General features: G+C 42.3%; 1 protein-coding gene across 1 annotated transcript in view; it reads right to left on the bottom strand.

Moving 5' to 3' along the window:
• The window catches only part of LOC134535095 (parafibromin), a 57,297-nt gene extending 41,393 nt beyond the window's left edge, over positions 1-15,904 (bottom strand). The window contains exon 1 of the mRNA XM_063373972.1: positions 15,738-15,904. Within this exon, the coding sequence (XP_063230042.1) occupies positions 15,738-15,868 (131 nt within the window). The 5' untranslated portion in view covers positions 15,869-15,904. The remainder of the gene's footprint in view (positions 1-15,737) is intronic.
• Positions 15,905-17,850: the final 1,946 nt, after the last annotated feature.

Below are 17,850 nucleotides of genomic sequence, written 5' to 3'. Positions count from 1 at the left end.
GTTCGGCCAGCCCGAACGGCGGTACCATGTGAACGAGCAGGAGTGCATGGCCGTCGTTTGGGCTATGCGCCGCTACCGCCACCACCTGGAGGGCCGCCGGTTCACGCTGCGGACGGACAGCCAGTGTCTCCGCTGGCTGGACTCCGCCCAGGGCCGCAAGTCGAAGTTCACGAGGTGGGCGCTGATGCTCCAGAACTTCGACTTCGCGGTCGAGCACGTCCCTGGACGGGACAACCAGTTCGCCGACGAGTTGTCGCGCCATCCCGACCCACACAACACGTTTCAGGATGACCAGGACTGGGAGGGGCTGTTGCCGCCAGAGGGAGCCGCGCCGCCGGTCACTCCGGGGGAGGCGCCCGCAACTTTATTTCACATCCCAAGGGCCCCCGATCATCCCGCCGTCTTGCCTGTGGAGACCCTCAGTGAATTAGTGGAATTCGTGAAACAGGCCCAGCGGACAGACGACCCCACTCAGGCCGAGGTGCGGTCATGTGGGGAGCAGGCTCACCCCTACCACAGGTGCGTGGATGGGGTGTTGGAGACCCGGGTACCAGGGGACATGGACGCCTAGCGCCTTCATGTGCCGCTCGGTGCCCGCGAGCAGGTCATGGGCTTCCACCACACGCACGAGCTGGCGGGACACCCAGGTGCGCACCAAACACAGTTAGACATCCGTAAGACCTTCCATTGGCCGGGGGTGACGCGGGACGTACGGGACCTGGTGCGGCGCTGCCAGCAGTGCCAGCAGAGGAAGACAAGGCGGTCTGACGGGGTGGAGCAGCAGCGTCCCCGCCGGCCCCGCGACCCGTTTCACACCCTGGCCCTGGACATAATGGGGCCCTACCCGCGGACCACCCGGGGAAGGAGGTTCTTGGTCGTCATCACAGACATTTTCACCCGGTGGGTCGAGGCCTTCCCGGTGTCCAACGTGCGCGCCGGAACCATAGCCGCCCTGCTGGACCACGAGATATTCCCGCGGTATGGTTTTGCGCGCGTGCTGTTGACGGACAACGGCTGTCAGTTCAGCGGGAGGCGCTGGAGAGCTGACTGTCGCCGTTGGGGTCTCGACCACCACACCACCCCCATTTACCATCCCCAGGCCAACCCCACTGAGAGGCGGAACCAGGAGGTCAAGGCGCAGCTGCGGCTGAGGTTGGGGGACAACCACTCCAAATGGGACGTCCACCTGCCGAAGCTGTTGTATTGCCTCCGGCGCCGCACCAACGCTGTCACCGGTCATTCCCCTGCCGAGCTCCTGTACGGGAAGAACTTGGCGTTGCCCGGGGAAAGCAGGGTGGCCGATGTCACCATGGGCACGGTGGCGCGCCCCAATCATGAGGAGGGGAGGGAGCACGCCAGACAACGGCAGGCCCAATTCCTGGCGGCCCACACGCCCATGAGTAGTCACCCCCCACCCCCCATCCAGCCAGGTCAACTGGTATATGTCAGGCAGCACCACTTGTCTTCCGGGGCGTGTAACTTTTGTGCGGGGTTGGCGCCCCGATGGTCGGAGCCGCGGGAGGTCCTGTGGAGGACGGGCCCCTCATCCTATGCGGTCCGGACGCCAAGGGGGCGGCCCGCTAAAATGCACCGGGATGACCTGCGCGTAGTCGCGCACGGGGTCAGAGTTGGCCCAACGACCCCCTCTTCACCATCCCCCACACTCCAGGAAGCTACAGATACGCCGCGGGAAGGAGCAGCACCTGAACCCACCACCCGGGGGGACATGCACACGGGCGACACAGACGTGGGTAGCCCCGATCAGGCACATGAGTGCACCCAACCTGACCTCCGGGACACCCCGAGCAGGTCCCCGGTGCCGCTGGCCACAGTTCCGCACGTCCCCGAGGAGGTGGGGAATCCGTTGGTCTGGTTTCCTGACGAGGAGGGGGAGGAGGTCTGTGAGGAGGACGACGACGAGCCACTGTGGCCGCTGGACCTCAGCCTGGCGGACGCCACGTTCCGGGTGTCCGTGGACGAGCCCGAGGATGGGGAGGAGCCGGACAGTAGGGATAGGCGCCTCACCCGCAGACGTCGGGCCCCGGTCAGGACGTGCTGCGCGGACGACAGCGAGCCGGTAGAGTTCGCACCTGTCCCCGCCGTGGAGGCGAGCTGCCCGACAACCCAACCGGACACGAGGGAACCTACCACACTCTGCCCAGTGGAGACCCCTACCAGCACAGTCCCCACCACACGACCACAGAGGGCCCGCCGACCCCCGGCCTACCTGGCGGATTACGAGTGGTCCAGGTCCCCGTCGAGCTACTCCACCCGGGCGCGGCCCGTAAGGGGCGATCCAGGGGTGCCAACACTCGTGGCCGGACCCCTATCATTCCCCCCGCCCACGTCATCCATTCCACCACCCTGCCACACCCCGACCACGCTGACCCCCCCACCCACTTGTCACCATATTGAGCTAGAAGAGGCGCACGTCGCTGCCCAGTCCCAGGGGGGGAAAGGACACGGGTCAGGGCATAACCCCTTAGCATTCATTGAGTGGGAGAGGTATTCAGGGCAGAATGTTTACATCACAACACACCATCCACTCCGCCGCGTAGTGTAGGGCTCGCAGTGCGGCGAACGTCAGTGAAGTGCTCAGCGTGTGAAGCGAGGCGTTGATGCACATGGCGGTCTCAGAGAAGGGGGGGCATTTGACGCCGACCACCAATGCTCCTCTGTCGCATAGACCGCTATGCCTCATCAACGTCTCGCAAAAGCGTGTGCACCGAACGTGCCCGTGCGCGCAGCAAAGTGCAGTTCGTGCGACGAGGCGAACGCCATACAACGAGTGCTACACCGGCGCAAGGATCCGGCCGGGTGTGGCATATCCTTCCGCCACACTACAACAAATTGTTATAATTATGTTTTTCCACAGGATTTTATTAAACATTATTTTTTATTAATTAATAATTCAGTCTTTGCAAAACCATGTTTCACTGTGCGATTTGTCCCGAACCTGGCCGGTTCAGTTTCCCGCGAAATTCACACGTTTCCGCGGGAGGGCTGGCGGGGGAGGGGGGTCGCGCGCGGCAACACAGCCAGTGTCCTTCGAGAGCTCAACCAGGCCGGCAGCCTGCGCGCAACGCGGAACCTTCAACCTTTGCATTCACCGACATGTAGTATTCAATAGTGTAATTTCTCTTCAACCTTTTACGTACAGTTCCGCGGTCGGCCTAAATTTACCATGAGGTACTTAACTTAATTCAATCAGTGCTCAAGATGAGTGTTCAACGTCATACGTAAGTACTGTGGGGAGATTATGTGGTTTTACGTCGGCGCTTCACGTCCAACCTAGCCTACCGGCTACTTAGTTTTGGCCCGCACGGGGCAGCCAGCAGGCGACACGTGCTATCAGACTTAATAACGATTCAGTCCCTGGGACATCCCTAGACACCACGTAGAGTCGCCGGAGACACGGGCCTACGTGCTGCTAGCCCAGTTTATGTAGAGTTAGGTATAGTGTAGTGTATTGTGCGTCAAAATATCGTGTGCCATGTCAGAGTGTCTTTTGTAATTTTCGCGTCACGTATACGAGTCTGCCCCTCACGCGCATAAGAATCGTGAGCCGCCACTGAGGAAGTGAGCTGCGCGTGTGACTAGTCGCGTCGGGCAAACCGTTACGGCCAGAACGGGCAGCACCATGTATTGGGCTGTGCTGTATTAAATTCACCAACTATCTGAAGAAGTTTTGTGTTATTATTCAGGCGTCCCGAGTGGCCTCAACAGCTCGGGGGGCCCTACTGCGTTGACCCCTACCTCTAGCCACAAGGCCGAACCTTCCCTGAGATCACGAACTGAACAAAATTACGTCTAAGTAATCAGAGGTAGCGGGGACGGCGTCAAACTGCTAAAGCAAACTTTGGAAGTACTAGCAGCCATACTGTGATAACTGACAGAAAATTCCAAACAAATTGAATATCTAGATCAGATTTATTAAGTGATTTATTTACATGGCTGGCCCTTGATTAACTTCTTACAATGTATAATTATTTTAAAACATGACAATTAGCTAAGTTATGTCATAGTAAGGATGGGTCATAAAAGACATGTTTACAAGTTCTACTCAACATGTCTGTCTAGATAAAAAGGTTTCTAACACCCAAGTCTTCAGTTTTCTTCATAACATGTTTCTTTTATATTTGTGAAAATATTATTTATGCATGGAGACACCATAAAAGTAATTCAAAACATATTTTAAACCAAATTACAAAAAGTTAAAAACAAATCATAAAACTATTTCACATCACTATCACTGCCACCACCAACTGCTTCCATCCTATGGCCGGGTCAGCAAAGTAAAATGCCACTATCTTCCTCTGTCACTCCACTATTCCTCATCCTTCACTTAATTCAAGTCTTCTCCTATCTTCCGCACTCCTTTAAATATCTGCTATTTCCATCCCCTCCTTAGTCTTTCTTGGGGTCTTCTTCCGAAGTACTTCAACTCCCTCATTTTCCTAGGCAGTCTTCTTTTCTCATTCTCTGGACATGGCCATACCATCTCGTTCTTGCTTTTTCAATGATCTTATTAAAGTTTCTGTACTCCTGTTCTTGCTTGTACCATCTCATTCCTGATCCTGTCTCGCTTCATAAGTGCCAGCACACTCCTCATAAACTTCATTCCTATTGCTCTGATTTTCCCAGAATCTCTCTTGTCAACAGCCCAAGTCTCTGCTCCATAAGTGAATATGGGCAAATAGTATGTATTGTACAACAGTTGTTTGCATTTTAATAGCACCTCTCTCTTCCATACCAAATCTTTTACACATCTGTAGATGCATTCCCTTTTTGTCCTCATCTGACTATTTCCTACTTGTTTTTGTCCCTTCCCTCCAATACACTTCCTAGATACTTGAAGGTTTCTATTTGTTTTAACTAAACACCATTTAATTCAGTGCATCTCCTTAATCCATTTTTGTTCCTTGTCACGAACATCACTTCACTCTTTTTAGTGTTGAATCTCATACCTCACTTCTTCACTCCATGCTGTTAGTTTATATTGCACCTCATATTCCTTTTCTCCCCACACCATCAAATCATTAGCAAATAGCATGGCCTTCATCTTTCCTTCTCCCCTCTCTTCACAATTCTCTCCACCACTATTGTAAATAGCAATGACGACAATGCTCTAACCTGCTCCACTCCATTGGCTTGTTTAAACCACTTCGTCATCCCTCTTATAGTTTACACACTGCCTTTGTTTCACTTGTACATACTCCTAACTCAACTTATTAACACTTCTTCAATCACAGCTTCTTCCATAGCTTCCTTCCACATCCTTTTCTAGCATTTCTGTTCATTATTGCATCTATTTCTTTCTCTCCTTTTCGATCACTTTCTTTGCTTTACGTTTTTTTTCTCTCCTAATATTCCTTTTCTGTAGTGGAACACCTTCTTTTAAACTATCTTCTGAAGGCTTTGTCCTCCTTCACTGCTTCTCTCACTCTCTTATTTTACCAAGGTGTTTCCTTCCATTTCTTTTTACTGCTTGTTCTTCCGCACACCTTCTCTGCATCTCCTACCAGGCATTTCTTAAATCTCTCTTATTCCTTCTCGACGCTTTTTATCTCATCCCTGGAAAGGTCATTCTTTTTACCTTTCTCACATATTTCTGTCTCTCTTCATTCTTTAGTCTCCACACCCTTATTCTCTTCTCTTGTTGGGTTACTTCCTTTCTGCATGATCCAGCCCTTTAACTCTACTACTAATAACCCATGATCCCCACCCAGAACACACTTGGTATCATTTTAATATTTTTTGTTTACTGTTTCACATCTTTTCCCAGCAGGAAGTAATATATGATGGATTTATGTTCACCATTCCAACTGTACCTTGCTATCTTGTGTATGTCTCATTTTCCTGTACCTTCATTCCATTTCTTGCACAAAGTTCCAGCAACTTCTAACCTTCATTGTTTCTTTCTCTCCACCCTTCGTTTCCTAACACTTCCTCAAGACCTTTTCTATCTTTGCCCACTTGTGCTTTAAGATCTCCCACTACTATCTGCCATTGTCTGTCAAATCATTTCTCCAGTTCTTTCCCACACTTCTCCTTTTCCTCCTCAGCTACACAGCCCACTTGTGGTGCATACACCTGGTGCACCTCCAATTTCTTTCCTTTGTCATGCAATACCACTTGTATAATCCGGTCACTGATGCCTCCTAACTCCACCTACCATCCTTCCTTCACTGCCAAGCCTACTCCATTTATCTTTCCCTCAGCATTTCCCATCCAGTAGAAATTATAGCTATCCCTCAGTTCCATCTGCCAACTACCTCTCCACTTAGTTTCACTCAGAACAAAAACATCCACAATTTCCTTGATCCAAAGCAGTAATTTTAAATTCATGAACTTTTACCAAATAGAGAATTTTTAAAATTTCACTTGTTTGTGAGGCCACTGGCTAATACCAACTGGAGCTCTGTGGTACTGTAAGTGTTGGAGTTCAATTCATAAACTTCATAGTACAAAAAAAAACCTTGTACAAATGGCTTACTATCAGGCCACTTTATCATCTGAATGAATTTCTTGTTACAAGTACCGGATCAATGTTTCAATGCTTATTAGACTAAGGGATAGCAATTATGCATTTGTTTGTTTTACTGATTTACTGGAATAAAGTGTGCTGAGGACTCATTTACCAAGCATTTGGACTGGAATACTCTATGCTCTGGAAAGGTTGCATTCCTTCTTCCCTAGGTTCTCTTTGCTTTGTTTCTCCATTCCCCAATCGGCATTCTGGATTGTACGCATGCACGAGTTGCAAACCTACTTCTTTATAAGGGCCAGAGCACCGTGTTCTTGTTCTGGTTAAGTGTGCTTGAATTGTTGTGTGTGTGTTGCAGAAGGGAAGACGTGTGTTGTAGATGCAATAGATAACTAGACAGTTACCTGTAAATTGAAACTTAAAAATAATATTTGTCTAATGTTTTGGTACCCATGGTCAAAATTATTTTCATTAATAATTAATTAATTTTAGATTACTTGTTTTGTTGTTTTATGCTTGAGCCCATTTTTGATTGAGCCATGATTGTAGTCTGTGTAGCATGCTCAACCACACAGCACTGCTCAACTTTAATTACTAAGTCGTTGGCATTGCTTACAACCTTACAAGCATTGTTAATGCCATCATCATTCTCACTAAGTCATAAGTCTTGATGTATCTGGATTGTATGAATAATACATTTTCACATCACTGTGCCGGAAATTAGGTATTTCGGCACTTTTTTTTTAAATTTTCATTATACTTTTAAATTATTTTTGGAAATTTTATTTTCCATATAATTTGGTTACAAGTGGGTGATTTACACTTTGTTAGGCTGGTGTACTCTACTTAGTGAAACTTTGCTCCAGTGGCCCGAGGCACCTTTACTCAGAGGCCAATCTGATCTTTTGCAAGTCTAAAGACGTTGTTAGCAGCCCAGATGACATTTCTCCTGCTTGCAGTCACGCCCGTGGTCTGTAATATTATTTCCCTGCATGACTAAATTTGCACACAACAGCTCTTCCCGCCACGCACATGTCTTAGGACGTGCTTTCCCAGCCTCGTTGCGTTTTTTGTCCACCCTCACCCACCAGTACCCCCCCCCCCCTTTTGGTTCTCAGAATTTAGCCCAGGATCATTGCCCTGACGTGAACCCGCCAGGCAGTGGCCTACTTCAAGGACGATTTGCCACAGAAATAATATGTGCAAATATGGACCACACACGACATCTAGCGGCAGAAATAGTAACTTCTTCACTTGTCGCCAGCTAGTGGAGGTCGCTAGAAAGCAGCACCGACTGCGCCATTAGCCTCAGGCTGTAGCAGACGTCTCAGGCGAGTCAATCCCTTTTTTGTATCAGATAACCCTCAACAGGTAGCGCTAATATCGGCCAGTGCTACCAACTTCGAGATATCGAAGTCAGAGTTTTTTGTGATTCCCACTCCCCACTCGGAGAACTTCGGAACCTTTCGGTCCGGACGCCCTAGTCTACCCCCCCCCCCACCACCTTTTAATGGAGTTATTCCTTTTAATTACGAGACACTGCCCCTCTGCGGACACTTCGCGTCGCGATTCCAGACGGACTGTTTTAGGTTATCAGCGGATCGGCAAGACGCACCACAAGACTTCTGTCCGGCCGTAACCGACGATTAGTCAATTAGACAAGGGATGCTATCCCTATAAATTCTTTAAGTAGTTTAGTCCATCTGTACAGTACACAGCATAGTAGTTATTTTTTATAAATAATTTTTTTTTGAAATTATGGAAACGTCCGCGACTCTCGCGTTTACGCGATCTTCAGATATGGACGTGCTACGCTTCAGACCCTAGAAGCCAACTTCCCTGTCTGGTGAGTTACTATCAGCTTTATTCCCTGACCTTATCTTTTTGCGGGCATTTTCTGCCCAGTTTGCTAACTGTCTGTGTACCAGTTCTGATCATGTTTGATTCTGACTGTTGACAGACAGGGTCCAAGAGCCGGATATGGAACTAGCCGCATTTTCACCTGCCCTCTCCAACAAACAGGTGTCCTGACACCACGTTGACTGCTGAACTCTGGCCAGCGAACATCAGACCTCCGGTCCTACAGCATTTATGAACCTTTTGGAACAACATTTAAATTACTACGTTCAAAGAAATAAGAATTATATAAAACTTACGTTCTGGACTTTAAGAACTTGCAATGGGATTGTTTGTGCCTCTTTGTATTTTTTTATTTGTTTATTTATGTTAAATGAAACCTTTAATAAACTAATTAGAGCCGGCACCATATTTTTAACATATGCGAGAGCTCTTTTAATTATGTAATTGTAATTATACTTTAACACATTTTATATCTCTCATTCAACTGTTATAAATTTTATCATTTAAATAAATATGGAGTAATTATATTCAGACGGAATCACACCTTGTGTCTGTTCATTCCTCATGTCCTTGTGAAACTAAAAGATCCACTGTTACAGCAGTGTGGAATGTTTATGGTAATATATATGTTTTGTTTTTTTACCTACTCTGCTTCAACGTAACCAAAATGGTAGCATTTAGCGTGATTAAATTTCTATCTTCTTTGGTTTGATTTATGAGCGGTGCTGTATGTGCCGGAAATTAGGTATTTCGGAACATTTTTTTAAATTTTTATTATAATTGTAAGTTATATTTGGAAATTTTATTTTCTACATAATTTGGTTACAAAAGGGTGATTTACACTTTGTTAGGCTGGTGTACTCTACTTAGTTAAACTTTGCTCCAGTGGCCCGAGGCACCTTTTCTCAGGAGCCAATCTGATCTTTTGCAAGTCTAAAGACGTCATTAGCAGCCCGGATGACATTTCTCTCGCTTGCAGTCATGTCCGTGGTCTGTAATATTATTTCCCTGCATGACTAAATTTGCACACAACAGCTCTGGACGAGTTGTTACCACTTCTCAGAGAAGAGCTTACAACAGCTCTTCCCGTCACGCACACGTCTTAGGTTCACTCATAGAAAGTCACGTTAGGACATGCTTTCCCAGCCTAGTTGCATTTTTTGTCCACCCTCACACCCAGCCACCCCCCCCCCCCCTTTTGGTTCTCAGAATTTAGCCCAAGATCATTGCCCTGACGTGAACCCGCCAGGCAGTGGTCTACTTCAAGGACAATTTGCCACAGGAAAAATATGTGCAAATATGGACCACACACGACATCTAGCGGCAGAAATAGTATCTTCTTCACTTATCGCCAGCTAGTGGAGCTAACGCCTGCGACACCTGGTGGCGACATTATTAACCTTCCTCTTTCTTTCCCCTGTAGGCCGCCAGAGAGCAGCACCGACTGCACCATTAGCCCCAGGCTGTAGCAGACGTCTCAGGCGAGCCAATCCTTTTTTTTTGTCTGACAGTTTATTTACGAACAAGGCATATAAATGTAGGATGGGAGTTGCCTACAGAAGCATTGTGTTACAGTCTTTTTAATGTTTTTTAAGAAATAGCAATCAGAAACACACATACACACACACACTAACACTACACAGAAAAAAAGTTTCTATACTTTAACCAAATATTCCTTTTGAAACCAGTTGCCAAGAAATAATTAGTAACATAAGTCAGGTGGGATGATAAGTGTGATGCTTGGTGGTGATTCTAGCATGGTACCTCCTCTAAGCACAAGGCTGTGAAATGGTGTGGTCTTCTCATCATTATGTAATTTTATGAAATTTGAGTGTAAACAAAACACTAGATGGCAAAGAAATGAAAGTGTAATGGTACTTTCAAAAATCTTCTATGGATGATTTATGTCTAAAAATGATTCTAAACGTGTGTTTTAGCTCTTTTCACTTTCCTAAAAATAAAGATTAAAAATGAAGTACAGAAACAGAACTATCCATTTGCCCTCAGCGTACTCTTAAATTCTTTTCATTAAAAGACACCACTAGGATATCTTTAACAGTTTTCAAATCACATAGCTTCTTCTGAAGCTCTACACACTTTATGTGCGCCCAGGTAGGCGGGGCCTTTAGAGGACCCAAATCATTTGCTTTTGGTATTGCTTGTAACTGTAAATATCTTGTAATCCCATGCATGTTCATGTAACTGAGAGTTCAACTTTGGTGGATTTTTAATTTATTTGTGAACTTTACTTGCGACTCTTAATCTTTGTGTTATTTTTAACTTTATAGGCCTATTGGTAATGTATTAAGCAATTGCAATTTCAGTCATACTTTTTTCTTACATATTCAATACTGTCAAGGTAATCTATTCAGTAATATTTTAACATCACTGAAGCTTGCTACAGTATGTTATCCTTTTGTAATCAAGCAATGTACGAGCTATCTCTGTGTTTAATAATAGGGATTGCTTGTGTGGGATAGTATGTTAATGGAACCAATTCTTGGTTTTGAAAATAAATGTCTGTGAACATTGAACCCAAGTCGGTTGGAGCTTAAACCACCAGAGTGCACTCCTGCTTTTCCCTGTTACAGAACCGGGTCCCTGTTTAACCACAACTGTGCTTTTTTCGTAGTGGATGTGTATGCTATTTTAAGTAGCATGCACATGTTTAATAATCCAAGTATGTTTTTATTCCTTTTTGATTTGGGCAACTCCATTATGATTGGTGGGACATTTGACCCCAGGACCTTTTAAAAAAAAAACTTTTTATCACAGCTTTTATTATTTTAAAGCAAAATTTATTTTAAAAAATATACGAAGGTGATACAATTTAACAGTTTCTATAGTTAATTTATGTTGGAACGTTTGTGGTTGACGGGATCTCTGAAATTCCAAAGAACACATAAGATAACTGAGTAGAGTCGCTGCTGCTGGGAAATAAGTCGAATAATAACTTAAGTGAAACGTTGGTTAGGTTTGGTTAGCTACACTGGATCAAGTTCTTTAATGATACCAGATTCCTATTGGTTGAAAATAAAGTAGGGGAAATGTATGACATCATGGAAGTTGCAATGCCAATGATAACAAATTGAACAAAGAAAAATATAGCATGTAAAAGTATAGTAGTCACATGAGAAGAGCAAGGCTATGTTTATTTATATTAAATTAATAAAACAGTGCAGTGTAGATAAATAATGTGTGGTTGTGAAATTGTAGTAGTTTGTGTTTCATGATATGGGATAAATTAAATGGAGAAATGGCAATTTTTGTTTTTGGCATAAATTTAATACCTACAAGAGAAATATTGACAGTAAAAAAATGCCATAAACACAACAAAAGTGGGTTTATATTCCTTTAAAAGATTTGTGATTTGTAGTTGTTTAATGTGGATTTTTGTTTGATGTGGTATGTAAGAGGTGAGTTGCATGTTAGGTTAGTTTTGCAACTATTGAAGTGAAAAATAAAACAAAGCGTAAATTTTGGATATGGTAGTTGAGCTAATAAAAAAAACTTAATTACATACATTTACATCACACTATGGTAGGGATATTCATGAAGTCATAAATAAGGCTGTGCTGACACTATTATAACCTGTATATTCTTATGGTATAAGCAGAGAAATTTATGGGCTTTGGCGAAAAAGAATGTAGATGCAGAAATTTTTGCGTATTTCCTTTAGGTTAATTATAAGTCAAGGTTATCGTAAAATAGACATATTCTACCAGGTTATTTATCGATACTAATATTTCATATGATGAAACCGAGACATTTTGTCATAATATTTCCGTGGTATTGTGATCAGGGTTGGCTGATTTAAACCACTGTTTAAACCATGGTTTAAAATAAGTGTTTTTTTTATACCAAATAGGTTTTTTTAAACGTATTTTTACAAAGAATATCTTAATAAATTTTAATGAAAGATCTAATTCCACTCTAATAACAATTGTCGACCCGTGCGGAATTCCGCAGTGCACCAAATTGTTTTGTATGGCATTCCATTCTTTAAAAATTTGGGAGAATTGACATTTTGAAGAAGAATAGAATAAAGTAAACGGGTGTTGGTACAAAAGAAGACATGTAATTGAATACATCAGTACAAATAGCTGCTACATATATTTTTTTACATAAGTATTGTAAGAAACAATGCAATTCAATTTTACTTTCACATTAAATGGAAGTTGAAAGTTCCTCAATGTTAATTAACCTGCAATGTTAACAAAGAATTTATTCAAGTATTGAGTATTCAGGGGTGCCCACAAGGGGGGGGTAACGACGCAGACTGCGTAATTAAAATTTCAGGGGGGGTGGTTAAAAGACGAGAAAAATGTATATATTATTTACATAATTATAGCTTCTAATGTGAAAATACGTTTCTGGTGCTTTGATAATTGAAAGGGATCTTGTAAATCAAATTGGCAACCCCGCACTTTCCTCAACAAAAGCAGTTTGGCATCTGTCGGTTCAGGATGGAAATATTACGTACCTGATATATGACCAAAATTATTATTAGAAAATCATTTTTAATTAATGCAAAATGTGATAAAATATAATACTAAAAAAGTATAATATTATAAAATAATTGAGTAAATCATTGAGAAAATGGCATAAAAAATTTCGGGGGGGGGGGGGGGGGGGGGGCATCATTAGGTTAGGGGGGGGTGAGTCATAGTGTTTGGGGGGGTGGGCACCTCTGGAGTATTGCGGCTAACTGATGCTATGAGAAGTAAATGTAAGAGGTTATGTTTGTAGGTTATGTTTGTGATACAAAATATCAGCAGTAATTCCAAAAGTACTTACTTATAAGAAAAGTCTGACGTGCCACAATTTTGGTTCAGTGGTTTTTTGGTGGAATTTTTTGGTTGAGTTAAAGGATCCTCTAAGATTTCTTTACCATAAGTTCTGTTTATTATGACAGAAGTGCAATTTAAAAAAGAAATATGCAAATGCTGACATTTCAAGTGGATATCCGATTCAATATTTATTGAACCATATTCAATATCTATCGAAAAATTGACGCATCCATTACAGGACCTCTTCTTAGATGGCTTTAAATTTCAAATTTAAGAGAAGCGGTACAGTTTTAGACTGTGTATCTATTTTTCGTCATTAGTCAGCACGATAAAATTTTAAAATGAGGGGTAAATCATGGAATTTGATCAAGGAATAAGGATGATCGCGCGGACAGACAGAAAAACAGGCTAGAGAAATAATATAGGTATAAGATAATTTGCTCATTAACGTTTCTTGTGATTTACGGGAACAAATAATTATATACTAATTAAGTACTTATCATTTAAATTATCTGAATTAAGTTAAAAATTATAGCCAGCTAAACACTTCTACAAATTAAATTAATTAGTAAATTGTAGTCAAGTGTAAAAAAAGAGAATAAATAAATAATTTTAAAAAATTCTGATTTTGTGGGGAATCCTTGACTGTACTGTAAATCTCCTTTCTGTGGGAAACACCCATTCTATGGAGAATCCTCCTCATGTGGGGAAATACCCTTTCTTGTTTAAGTCTCAGTCAGATGTGCAGATTTGCTGGACTTAATTTCTTTGATGTTATAACTTTTCTGGTTCAACATGAGTGGCAGAAAGAGGGATATTGTATGGCTTTCATTTAACATGGTAGGATCAAAATAACTAATTTAATAAAAAAAAATATATAAAAAAACCTGGTTTAAAACAAAATTACCCAGATGTTTGAGTTTTTTTAACCTGTTATTATTTTCCTTTCCAGCCCTGATTGTGAAGTAGACTACAGTCCACCCAGTATAGTGTACTTTGAGATACTGGTATTTAATTTTTTGGAAATGGAACTTTTTGTGATTATATTTCATCTGTATCATTAAGTAGAATTCACTCTAACTTGGTCTAGTCTACTTGGCAATACTGGTATTTAAATTTTTAAATTGGGACTTTTTGAGATATTTCATCAGTATCATGAAACAGAAAAAAACAATCTCACCCTGACTAGTCTATTTTGTGATACTGGTATTTTATTTATAATTCACAACTTTTTCCAAAATTTTTATATTTCAGTATCAAGAAGTATTCTAATAAGTTATATAAGTCACACTGTTATATTTTACAATAACGCCAAAAGTTGTAACATTTGCAGACATAATTTTATTGATAATGAAATATCAGTACCGCAAAATAGACTAATAAACTAGAGTGAGGGGGATTATAGTCTAATTTACAATACCAAAAAAGAATAAAATTTCATCAATTAAATACTTTAAAAACAGTGTTGTTTGTGGTTCCCCACCAAAACCCCCATATTCCCACCCTTGTCCTGAAAGAATGTAGGGGTGGTAATGATGTAAGTGATACCATGCTGGTGATACTCAGTCTATTGTTATTAAATTGTGATCTGGACTACTTCAGCTAGATTAATAATATGAATTTAATACATAAATTATTACTCACCTTTATCACAGATGCCACTAATCTGCAGAGTCACCCAAATATCCATCTTTCCCCTCTAAAATCTTTAGTCATTATTTTTATACCTATAATTTTTTTCATAACTACAATCTAACACAATTTAACTCCACTGCTGCAAATCAGTGCTTCAAGCCAAATAACTTAGTCTATATAAAATAAATACAAAATATACTTACTACCATTCAATTCCATGAATTAATACATTGTATATAAAAAACTTGAATGAGTTCAAAATCTTCACATAAAAAAAAAACCAACAAAATAATATTATAAAATTTTACAATGAATGTAATTTTTTTGGGGAGAAAACCTTGTTAAATGTAGATTAAAATGTTTTTCTAAACCTATATATTTGTGCTTTTTTTTGTGCTGTACACATATCACTATGAATAATGCTAATATTTAAAGTTCCCAAAACAGGCATTTATTCCATATTCCATCCAGTTATTAAAATGCCACAAATTAAAAACAAACTCCCGTACAATATGCATATCTAATCATCTCTTTACAAACAGGATTATATTATGACTTTTGACATACTTCTGTAAAACACAGATAATTTAAAATGGTCTTGCAAACTAGGCATTTTAATCACGTATCTAGAGTTGGCACAATGCCTTGCTCATATATTACTGAAAAATTAAAATTATTTTTTGAGTGCAATTAGTTGCAACAGTTATCTTGTATTAAAGATTCCAATTTAAGTGACACACCTCAAAGGACAGGTATTGCACTACTTATCACTACATACTTTACTTGTCTAAAAACTGTTTAACAAAAGAAAAATATTTTTTTTTATAATTTTTAGCTATGCTATACGCTTAGTCCACTAGGCCTCATAGCAAACCTCAGACGTCAACAAGAGCATTACAAGAGACACCATATGGTAAAAGCTTAATCTCAATAGATAAAAAAGTAAAAATAGAAATTTTACTTACCCCCACGTCAAGTAATTGGTCTTGACATGCTTTGGCCATGAAAATTCACCGAATATAATTTGATTATCACGTTCAATAATTTCTTTTTTATTGACATTGTACTGTCGCAACAAACTTAACGGGTCAGCCATCTTTGCTGCATACCATGGATGAGTGGATACATTTCGGAAAGTAATGCCATTTCATCGAGGATTGATAAAAAAAAAATTTGAGTTCCGAAGTTGGTCGCATTTTTGTTGAGATCTTCCAAATTTTTTAATATCTTTACTCAACCTAATTTGAAACCTGAACAATAATTGTATGGAAAGAATCAAGTTATAAAAGGAATTAAATGCTTCTCAGAGAAGACTAAATGCCATTATGCCAATACCATGCCGGCAGGGACACATACGAGTGTACGAAATCAGTAAGCATAGGCTTGAATGCAACAATTATTGGTGGCATTAGGATGAAGAATATTTACCTTGTCGCGTGTCGCAATCGCGACTTATAACTGCAAGTTGCAAGGCAAAGCAAACAAAATGCGACAGTAAAAATGTCATATCACTGATGCCAATCCCGCTGCCTGTTTAAGTTTTTAATTAAATATTAACGTTGGAAAGGATCTCAGGGGTTTTAACGGGGGTTCGGCCTCGTGGCTGCAGGCAGGAGCGCGTCGTGGTTCGGAACCTACCTGGGCTGTTCAGGCCACCCAGGACGCCTTGTAAATGATTAGTAAACGAGTTACAGGACACTGCACTTTATTCAGTATTGATACACTTATTGGTCCCGGTACTGGCCGTGTCCGTTGTCGGACCGCAGTGACACGCGTATCTCTGAACGTAAACGACGCGCGCGACCAGGATAGGTTGCAAAGTAATATCGACAAGCTGAAACGGTTGACGCCAACCGCCGGTGCTCCCTCTGGTCCGCAAAGGTCGTAATGCCACAACAACACTGGCTCCGAAGTGCGGCGAACACGCCCAAGCGTGATCTTCACAAAGTGTAAGAAAGTGCACCGCAACGAACACCGCGACGACGACAGCGCCCGGCCGGGTGTGGCAATGCGCCTAACTAAACACTTGATTATTTCGTTAATTAGAACAACCAAATTAATGACAATTTAAAAGAAGGGTTCATGTAAGGGAAATTATGTCTAATTGTCTCATAAGCATATGTTGTGTAATTTGTTTCTAAGTCCAAAACTGGTCGGGTCGGTTTTCCCGCGTTCCACGCGTTGAGGCGCGAGGCCGCCGGGCGGTCTCGCGCTCAGTTACCATCAGGGGCTCTCAGGGGTCGGACGCTCCGCGAACGTCGGGCCAGCACTTCTAGTTTCTCTTCAACATTTCAGCAATAGTGTAAGTTTCTACAAACCTTTCAATCAGCTCGGCGCCGACCCCACTTCAGTCGCACGATACTTCGTGCGACTCTTAGCTTAATAATTTATTCCCTACAGGGATCTTTAACTTAATACGTAAGGCCATGTCCAGTTTAAGGACAGCGTAATATTGGCACACAGTTTTCGGCTTCAGTAGCCAATTAATTGTTATCGTCGAGAATCTTGTGAAATACTGACTAACTTTCGTATTGTAACTTTCTTCATATTTTAGTGCAATTTGTAACGTGTGTTTTAAGTGACTATCTTGCCATTCATTGAGACTTTACGTGTACGTCGCACACTGACGTGATTGCGTAACTTTTCGAGACTTTAGTTTTTCGTCGCAGGCTAGACTGCAAACCACCCTGATCACAGGGTTTCCGCTATTCGTTTACTTTTCTACATAATTTGTTGCAACCACAATTCCGTGACTGTGTACTGAATCTTACTCAGGGACACGTAGCCACCGCTTCAACCCGTTGATTTCACTTTGCAATCTACCCTGGTCGCGCGTATTGTTCGCCCGTGTTTATACGTGTGTCACAGCGGTTCGACAACGGACGCGGCCAGTAACGGGACCAATCAGTGTATCAACGTTGAATAAAGTGCAGTGTTTTGTAATCCGTTTATTAATCATTTTCAAGGCGTCCTGGGTGGCCTGAACAGCCCAGGTGAATACGGATCCATGGCGCACCCCTGCCTATAGCCACGAGGCCGAACCCCCATTAAAATCCCTGAGATCTTTTCAAGCATTCA

This window comes from Bacillus rossius, chromosome 1 (assembly GCF_032445375.1).
Source record: "Bacillus rossius redtenbacheri isolate Brsri chromosome 1, Brsri_v3, whole genome shotgun sequence".
NCBI classification, from domain to species: Eukaryota; Metazoa; Arthropoda; class Insecta; order Phasmatodea; family Bacillidae; genus Bacillus; species Bacillus rossius.
This window is presented reverse-complemented; position numbering and strand designations above follow the sequence as displayed.